The 10269-nt window shown below is 48.1% G+C and overlaps 1 protein-coding gene across 1 annotated transcript in view; it reads right to left on the bottom strand.

Annotated features, from left to right (window-relative positions):
- Window positions 1–6502: 6502 nt before the first annotated feature.
- The window catches only part of FOXR1 (forkhead box R1), a 69310-nt gene continuing 65543 nt past the window's right edge, over window positions 6503–10269 (bottom strand). The window contains exon 6 of the mRNA XM_086951295.1: window positions 6503–7258. Within this exon, the coding sequence (XP_086807421.1) occupies window positions 7230–7258 (29 nt within the window). The 3' untranslated portion in view covers window positions 6503–7229. The remainder of the gene's footprint in view (window positions 7259–10269) is intronic.

The following is a 10269-nucleotide window of genomic DNA, read 5'->3' as shown; positions in this document are numbered from 1 at the left end:
TTCTTGGGGGGGGGGGGGGGGGGGGTGTTATCCTTTGAGCAGGCATGAATCAACATCTGTTTGAATTTCAAGATAGGTTTGAGCTGCACATTTTCTACACAGGTCTTGATTAATGCCGGATTTTCAAGATGTCCACATAAGAGCAATCTGCACTGAATAAATCACAATGCAATGAATGTATATGCTGGTGATTATCCTAAACATTGAGCATGGCCCCAAGCCTCCTGGTTTTTCACTGAACAAGTGCTGCTGGCAAAACATTCAGACCTAACGCCAAAGAACGACGGTTCACGAAGTTAGGTTCCAAATTCAGAAGTGGAGAACTATTCTTTGCTTCTGGGGTCCATTTTGCTCTTCATGCTTAGGCTACTACAGTTCAAGGTGTTGCAGGTTTCCCATTTACCTGAATGTAATGAAAACAACCAGTAAGTCCAAAGTCCAAACAGACAACAAGTGGTCTGAGAAAGCATATAATAGTTGTTCTCGGCTCCCGGGCATACACACAGCCGCAGTCAGCCACTTCACTGGTCTTTAAAAGACCATGTGCATGTGAAAGAGGCTTTGTTGGTTTACCCCTTCCAAGATCCCCTGTCGCTCCACTCAGCCTATTGCTTAAAGTTTCAGCCCCCCCCCCCCGAAATTTTTTCTTAGCCCCCCCCAACCCCCGAAATATAGCTCTAGTTGCACCTCTTCTTCAGGGCATGCAGAAAAACTATGCAAGATATGGCACGAGTGCAAAATAAGGTCTGTTTTAGAAGCCGGAAGTAGCTATACAAAAATTCTGAAAAAGAGGTCGCTACAAGCTCAGCAGTTATGGTGTCTCATATGTGTCAAACAATGTCTTGATGATCGTTCCTTTTACTCATTAGGAGAATATATAAAAGAAAAACACCCACCCACCAAAAGACACAATAAGTAACTCCCTTGTGGTTAAGGCAGAAGTTTACTTGCAAGCCAACCCGGTAAGCACACATATAGAGCAAGCTTCTCATGACTCTGTAACCCATGGGTACCCCCCCGCAGCCCGCACACTCATCTCTCTGCTCCTGCCAACTTGGTGGCTCACAAATGATGGACAGGACGAATACATCAGACCATACTAAACAGATGCAAGCAGATCACCCAGGACTTGTAGTGGTTATTGGTTCGGTCTTAGTGTGAAGGAATAGTTGATAGCATGGAGGTCAGAGATGGCCCATCTCACAGTCATGGCATTCTGTTACAATGCTACGATCATATAATACGTCTTTAAGTTATTGATGATCAAAACCACTCCACATGCATCAAACTAATAGGCAACAACAGAATGTTGAATGATACACAATTGTAGCCATATTAGAAGATCTGATCCCGTAACAGCAGCTTTTAACTGGGGAATAGGGTAGGACTATGATAAATGTATTTGCCGACTTCAGAATTGCATTGTGTGCAATCATGCAAGTAAATCATCCCTAGGTGTACTGTTACATAAAATAGAAAAACTATAAATGTTTTAAAAAATATAAATTTTCCTCGATGGAAAAGGTGTGCACGTTGGTGGTTTATGAAGTAGTAGGCAATTTGACAACAAAATACATAGAGAGAGAGAGAGAGAGAGATATTTCGGTTAGTTCATTCGAGAGATTACATGCTTTAGCTTGGTTCTTAAGTACAACTTAGAAGACAGGAGCACAGTGTGAAGTTATGAATGCAGGCCCCACTGCAATTCACTTTCCACAAGAAATAATGTGTTTTAAGGACCTGTTCACGACACTGAAGCTGATCATTTACCTATGTTTACAACATGGATTTTTAAACCGGAGTGGAGTTGATTGACATTATCTATTTTTTATTTGTTTATTTCCTGTAAAGCACTGGTGTACCCAAAGGCTTCATGGCAGTGGCTACCACTGGAGAAGATGTATACACCTGCACATAAGAATATGTATATGTTTCTTTTTAGAAGCAACTTGTGTTGCCTTTCGGTGGCAATGACCGTAGTTTTTAGGTCTCGCCTGTCGATGCGCATGCGCATCGAGCAAGCGAGACTATGGGGGCTTATCCACTCTTTATCCACTGCAAGGAATCGTGGCGATTCCTTGCAGTGCCCGTGACTTTTAAGCTCAATGCGCATGCGCATTGAGCTTAAAAGCGCGTGCACGTCCGTCTTGTTTTACCCACTCCGCCCCCTCCCCTTCCCGCCGTGTCGCATTTCTCCTCCCCCTCTCCTCCGTCCGTCTTGTTTGTTTAATTTAACCCGCTCCGCCCCCTCCCCTTCCCGCCGTGTCGCATTTCTCCTCCCCCCTCCCCTCTCTTCCCTCCGTCTCGTTTGTTTAATTTAACCCGCTCCGCCCCCTCCCCTTCCCGCCGTGTCGCATTTCTCCTCCCCCCTCCCCTCTCTTCCCTCCGTCTCGTTTGTTTAATTTAACCCGCTCCGCCCCCTCCCCTTCCCGCCGTGTCGCATTTCTCCTCCCCCCTCCCCTCTCTTCCCTCCGTCTTGTTTGTTTATTTTACCCGCTCCGCCCCCTCCCCTGCCCGCCGTGTCGCATTTTTACAAGTTATACCATCACGCACTTACTCGCGTTCAGCAATGGCCAGGGAGAAACTCCCTTCACTCATTCATTCTCTTACTGCCTCAAGGTGCGTCCCTCGCCGTACACCTACGTGCGCCTGCTCCTTTCTCTCGATAATGTTGGAATGGAAGGGAAGGTGAATATTTAACTGTTTTCCATTTTGCGGGGAAAGTGAGATGCACAGCGCCTGCGGTTAATTACTATGTGCCGGTGTAACTGTCAGTGTTCCAGTGTCCGATGCCGCCTCTGCCTGGGGAGCGCATAATGACATACATCTCCAGCAGGCGTTAGTATTACATTAGTGAATTAGTATTACAAATACCCTGAAGTATAGTCAACATTTTTTTCTTTTTTGGTATGTCAGTGGGGCCTCACAAGATATGCCCGATGTTTTGAGCCAGTGCCTTTTCAAATATCCCAAGTAGAGACTGTCTGGGGGCCGCGTAGTGATGTAACTTCCCCTGCCGTCGCTTTATCTTTCCCTAAGGCTCATGGGAGTTGTAGTTGTCATCCATCGACCCTCATTGGCTGCTTGCAGCTTGTGATTGAGAGGTGCCATGATGTGCCTGAATGTTGGTGTCTTTTTTGGTATGATTGTTATACATAATAAATGAATGTACATGAGCAGTGTAATTCAGTTTTGACATGGCGGACTGATTCACACAAGCTTTTTTATAAAAGATGCCATGATATACTATAAGTAGGTATTATTTCTTTCATATAGGATTAGATAAGTGTACATGCCTCAACTTCCAACCAATATCGGTATATAATGGGCCATTTGCAACTTGTTTCTAAGAGATGTCATGACATTCCAAGGTGCTGATGTTTCGATATTATGTTTGTTATACATGCTAAATGTACACGGCCCATGTATTTCAGTTGGGACAAGGCGGTATATGTCAGGTGTCGTTTGCATTCTCGCAGGTTGAAGCTAAAGTTTTCATGATATACTATGTGCTGACTAACTGTATTTACAGTTTATCGGTTATCCACAATGTGTGGCTGTGTTTATTTCGAATTATTTCATGGGCATCTTTTTATGTGATTTGAAGCCAGGGGATTTTATGATTCAGTCCTTTCTCTCCGTCTTTTTTTTTTTACCCGCTCCGCCCCATCCCCCAGCTCAACTCGTAAATGCTGCAAAGTGACATGATCAGACCTGTAATACCTGTGCCAAAGATGCTGAATACTGATTAAGAAGCCCCGCTGGCCTTTTAACAACAAAACATGCTCTAATGTTGGCCACTGTACCGTGTGTCTGTGATGTCATACTCCTCTGACGTTAGTAAACAGAATACGGGTATGTTGAAGCAAATGGCAGGTTGTAAGACCCCCTGGCCTTTACATATCGCCTTGACGCGAACGCGCGGCTCTGACTGCGTGTAACAATATGGGTTGCCAGCTGGAGGGGGTGTGGCTGTACATACGTGTGCGCCCTGGAGAGCATGATTGGCAATATATGCTTGATTAGAAGGACGTAAAGAATAGCGGGCCTGCCGGGATTCGTACACCTTTTAGACTATTGGAGATCTCTGCAGTGGATGCAGTAGTCCACTGAGCTATCTTACTAACAAATATATATGTGATGTGTTCCTGCGTATGCCTCCTCTCTTTTTGGTAGAAATAATACACCCTCACTCACCCTCAACCCCTCACCCTCACTCACCCTCACCCACGCTCACTCACCCTCACTCACCCCCACCCTCACTCACCCTCACCCACCCTCAACACCTCATCCTCACTCACACTCAACCCCTCACCCTCACTCACCCTCACCCTCACTCACCCTCACCCTCACTCACCCTCACCCTCACTCACCCTCAACCCCTCACCCTCAATCCCTCACCCTCACTCACCCTCACCCTCACTCACCCTCAACCCCTCACCCTCACTCACCCTCAACCCCTCACCCTCACTCACTCACCCTCACTCACCCTTACTCACCCTCACTCACTCACCCTCAACCCCTCACCCTCACTCACCCTCAACCCCTCACTCACCCTCACCCTCACTCACCCTCACCCACCCTCACCCTCACTCACCCTTAACCCCTCACCCTCACACAGTGCAATAGGTCTCAGAGCATTTGAGTTAGAGCTTTTAGAAATGTTTATGGCTTTTTTTATTTGTAATTCTTTAGCATTGGCTACAGGAAACAAAAATGCTAAAGATTTACAAAAAACCCCCATAAACAATTCTAAAAGCACTAACTCTAATGCTGCGAGACCTATTGCATTTCCAATGCTTGTTCATATTGGATCCGCATGAACACACTAATCTGATCACCAAGGAGAGGCGACCGATCCAAGTACAACGGACATCTAAGTCCACCTGTGGGTCCAACACACTTTTCTATGAGGCTAGAATGGCATTGTTGAAGGCTAAGAGGTCTGGCAACTGGGCAGTCACGCTTGGCTTGCACCATTGCAATGCATAGATCAGCACTTGAAAGGTTTACAAAAAATTACAAGTTTAAATACAAACGGCAGGTGAAGAGCAATCATGTTGCCTTCGTGGAGTCCAGGCAACACGATTGACAGAGAATCCACTTTGCTCAGGTCTGCTTGGGAATAGATGGGTACATTTATTTTTTGTGTATATTGCATGATATTCAGCGGCAACATTAGATTCAGATCACTACCTACAATATGCTATAATCAAAAACAATCAGTGGCAACTCCGAAACGCAAAGTCTTCAAAATGCCTCTAAAGGTGAAAGACTTGAGTGGAAAGGTTTATATAATTACAGTGCAGGCCCTAGACAAGAAAGCAGATGTAAAATGTGTATAAGGCAAATCAAGTGGGAGGCTGGCATATGACTGTAGAGTCTAGGCTATAGGATGAGCAGAGCCTATGTGTCTTTCGGATTTGCATCAATTTTAGGAAAACCTTTCCCAATAGTCGAGGGATAGTGTTCCTCGGGGACACCTGAAGAGATTTACCCCAAATTCTCGTAAGCTTTGGCATCTAAATGACAAGGAGGGTTGCAGAGGACTCTGTTAGAAGAATTTGTGGATGGTAGGGGCGAGAGAGCCTGGGCAGACAAACGGGTGCATGGCCATGAACAAACGTGTGTACAATACACACCATTTTAAAGTGAAATATCTTGTTGATAGGTAAACAATGTGGAGATCTAATGGTGGGGTGAAATGAGCTCAGTGCCTCAGGTCGCAATTGAGCCATGCTGCTGGATTTGGTTCAGCAAATGCTGTGGGATATTGGCGAGATGTCATTACAGGAATCCTTGAGAGAAACACCATGGCAAGGACTAGGCACAAGTATTTTGGGAAAACTGAAGGAAAGAGGGAATGCCCTGAAAAACCAAGGTTGTGAACCCTCAGAAATGGTGTTGGAGGTGATTCCATGGAGTTTGGCCAAGAGAAAGGGAGAGGTGAAGGGACTACTGTGCCCACTATCAAGATTTCACAATTTTAACGGTTTAAGCAAAGGAAAAAATGTGCATCCACGTTTGGGCCGTTTCCTGCCTGGTGGTCCACTTTCATGAATATGTGCATACCAGTCGCACACATGTGATAGCGGAAATTGTGATCATCCTAATTTTGCACTGATGGAGCCATATAAATATTGAAAGTCTACAGTTGAAAGCAAACCTTGTTGACTTTGTACCCACTCCCGTTACATGGAAATAAAGGACCAAACTTAGTGGGTTGGGAATAACTTCATTCTTGTCAAATGAAACCCAACAACAACAGCATGTGAGATCAGATTACCAAGTAGGGTTTCATAACCAACGCTGTCAAATGCCGCAGAGGTCCAAGACTATTGTTGTGCCTACTTGACCCTTGTGGTGCGCAGCTCTTCTCTAGCATTTAGGATGGGCCTCAGGTTCTGGTTGACAATTGTTCACTAATCCTATTGTTGCTTTGTAAAGGGCAATGTCACCATACCAGCCACCTTCTGGAACAGACTCCAATCACCACAGAAAAAAATTTTGCGACACCAAAATCTTTATTTTTAACAACCACCAAAATTCATACCCAAGCCATGCCAAACAAATGGTCATCAATCTAAATCACAAAAATAAAGTTGTGGCATTTAACTCACATTAACACATGGACATCCCAAGTCATGAGAAGCCAGTGCTCCTGGTCCCACCCCTTAGAGAAAACTCAGCACCCAAAATGGTCACCTTTTGTTGATGCTAGACTGTGATTCGTATTTGCATTGAACTACACAAACTCTGTCTAACATGGACCTTGTGATGCCCCTACCTCGAAATATTCAAGGAAGGAAATCCTTTGTTGCCAAAGTGCGGATGTAATCTGGCTGCAGGTCTTTTCGCAGCGGCGAAGGTGCTCCTGGGACTCCGGTACAAGCTTCTGCCTCTAGCTGTAGTCTTTTTTCCATCTGTGATGGTGCTTCCGAGGCGGACTGCAGGTTGGTTCTCAGTTAGTTTTGGTTATTCTCACTCTACGCTGCTTGAGGTGTGAAGGAGCTGCCATCACCAAGGCTGCAGATTTTCTTTCCTGTAGCTCTGAAAGTGCTCCAGTGAGTGAAGCTGAAGATCTCCATCTGCGAAGGTGCTTTTCAGTGGGCCAAGCTCAGGCCTCTCTTGAGCTGTGACGATGCAGACCGATCACCATGGCTGCAGACCTCCCTTCTGCAGCCGTGAAAGTGCCCCTGTGAGGTGCATGGAGAACTGCTGTGAAGGTCTCAGATATCAAACATAATCCCCATCAAGGCTGTGACAGAGGGAGGAAGAATGGAGAAGAGAAGATGACAGTATTAATTAACAAGATTAAGCTCAAACGCCCTCGTTGTCAATGGTCACTATTACAGTCTGCTCAGAAACTGAAGTTTTCAGTCAAAATGGGTTCACAAATGTCTACATCCAGTATGTACTAAAACTACATTGTTTACCAGGAACAAATCATCCAGGTCATATTGAAGTGGTTTTGCCCTCTGTAAATGGCCCGAAATTGTGTTTATGTTAAAATCGTGGCAATATTATCACAAGCTGCATGTTATCTGCCAATGGGAGATGAACTTGTTATCGCCACTAAAATCGGACACTCGTCAAACCAATGGCCAATATTTGAAATGCAGAGTCTGGTATTACTGCCTAGGCACAGCAGGAATTACATATTGGGGCCATAGAAGCCTCATTACCCCCTAATGAAAAGAGCAACTGCTGCCAGCAGCTACGCATGCACCCCTTCTCTTGCTTTCAAGTCCTCATTTAGTCTCCGGATTCATTAGGATACATCCTCCTGCAGATTCCTCACTGTTGGACCCGGCCCATTAGGCAGGTTCACCCCTAGACTTTTTGCGTTTTCCTAGCCTATTTATGGAACCTGGTGTTGGTGATTTTAGGCCTCTGCGCACTTTTTCACTGTGGTACAGTGTAAAGTGCTTGAGCTCTCTGTGAATGAATGGTGAGTGACCTGCCCTCCCATAGGAATGAATGGGGAGTATGTATGCCCATGGTAGTTCCTGATGTGTGGGGAGTGCAGGGGCGAGTTTGGTATGAGAGAACTCGTGAGAATGAATGCTGCAAAATGATGTATGCAGCATGACTGTGTCTAGTCTAGAAGTACTACTTTTGGAAGTTGGCATATTTGTGTAGGTTGTTGCTAGCGTGTGATTGGCTGGTGAGCCTGGCCCAGAGTGCATGGGCCTGCTTGTGGATTGACTGTCTGGTTTGAGGATGACAGGGGCTGGAGAGCCCAGGAGGTTGTCTGAAGTCAGCCCATGGATGAAAGGCAGCATCTGCTGCCAGGGAAGTGGGAGGAGATGGCACCTGATAGTGAAGGGCTGTTCCTGTGTAACTACAAAGCTGGCTCCACCTCCCGCTGGGCGACTGACACCTCTGTCCCTGATACTGAAGGGGACTTCCCTCTAAACCAGTCCAGCTGGTTCTCACACTGCCTGCTTCAAAGGACTTCAAAGGTTTTGCACTGTATAAAAAGGGGTTGTATCCCCTTCCAAATTGTTCTTGTTTCTGACTTGAATCTACCAGGGGCGGGCGCTGCCCAGCCCCTGGACGCCTGGAGGACTGCTGGGGGACTCTTCCTGCCTGTCCCCCTGCCTGCTGCACATCCTGGAGGACTCTTGTGTGCTGGGGGCTATACAGCTCCCTCTTTTACTCCTGGACTGCCCTGGAGACCTTGCTCTGTGATGCTGGGACCCTTCTTGATGTAGGGGTCGTTCCTGTAGGGCTTGTCTATGCCCTTAGCGCCTGGGATCGCTTTTAGCGCTGAGAGTGCTTTATTTTCCCCTTTTAGTACTGAGGGCGCTTTTTCGGGACCTTCAGCGCTGGGGAGCGCTGGGAATTGCCTGCAGCGCTTGAGAGCGCTTTAATTGCATTATTCCGCTTTTCTCTGCCGCTGCCCGGGGCCTACATTCATCAGAGCCCTTGGCCGGGGATTGCTGAGATAAACCGAAGCATCCGCGCTCTCATTGGCGGAGAGCGACGAGCCCCCTCAGTGACGCCGCGCTGGGATTGGCCCCAGCCCCGCCGCGTCATTGGCAGAGCCGCGCAGCGATTGGCTGAGGCGTCAGCGTCATCGAAGGCTTGTCCCGGGAGCCGCTCTGCCATTGGCTGGCTCCCGGGTGTCTGCTGAGGCCGCCATGAGGGAGTCAGGCCGAAGAATGAGCCTGGAGCCACGAGAGTTCCGCTTTCCGAAGTCCCGGTCCCGAGATGGGGGACCGGGTGAAGCGTGGCCCGCTGCTGGGGCTCCCGTGTGCTGAGGGAGCCCCAGGGAGAGAGAGAAGACGGCGCGCTGAGCCGGTGAGTGGGGCCGGTACTGTTTTGGCAGCAGGGAGCGTCGGGGCACATGTCCGGTGCCCGCCCCCCCCCTTCGAGTGCGAGCGCCTGGGTGCTCAGAGGCCGTGGAGCTTCCGCGGCTGCCCAGTCCCCCGAGGGGGACCCCTCCTATTGTTTTGGAGCCCAGAGAGGCTCAACCCGCCTACCTTGATTCACGAGCCTGCGGGGCTCGTGAGGGCATTTGTTCGTGTCGAGTCCCCTGTGAGGGGCTCCAACGAGGGTAGCCTCTAGACGGGGCGTCGGGGCACATGGTCGGTGCTCGCCCCCCCCTCCCCCAATAGCGCGAGCTCGCGTTTGTATGAAGCCATGAGGGCTTCAAGGGCGGCCCCGGTTGGCAGTGGGTCGCCCCAACGCTTAGAGAGTCCAGGGAGGCTCCAGGGGGGCATGCTGCTTCAGAGCCTGTGTGGCTCCAACGTGCGCAGTGTTGGCTTTAGAGCCTGTGTGGCTCAACTGGCGCAGTTTTGTTGATTCTTCAGGTGCCCAGCACTTTGTGGGCACCTGCCACGTTTAGGCCTTTCTGTGATGTACACAGTTGCCCAGCACTTTGTGGGCAACTGCCACGTTTAGGCTTTTGTACTCTGTGACTGGCGCTGCATGGCAGCGCGCCCTGACATTGGACACAGGGCATCTTTGCATCAAGGCCAGTTGGCCTAGGGACTGCCACAGGTAGTGGCTTATGTAGTGTAGGCGCAATGTGATTTCTATGCTTTTAAATAGTAATTGCCTACTGTGTGTTTTTGCGCTATTGACTTATGTTATGGCACCTCTGAATGTTTATGCATTATGTGTCTTCCTTTCCATGCGCTGCACCTCTGAATGTTTAGTCATCATGTGTCTTCTTGCGCTGCACCCCTGAATGTGATTTTATTGCATCATGTGCTCTATTCTTAACACCTCTGAATGTTTAGTCATCATGTGTTTCTCCTT

Source organism: Lissotriton vulgaris, unplaced genomic scaffold (genome assembly GCF_964263255.1).
Source record: "Lissotriton vulgaris unplaced genomic scaffold, aLisVul1.2 SCAFFOLD_1083, whole genome shotgun sequence".
NCBI classification, from domain to species: domain Eukaryota; kingdom Metazoa; phylum Chordata; class Amphibia; order Caudata; family Salamandridae; genus Lissotriton; species Lissotriton vulgaris.
Note: the sequence above shows the minus strand (reverse complement) of the source record. Positions and strands in the feature narration are given on the sequence as shown.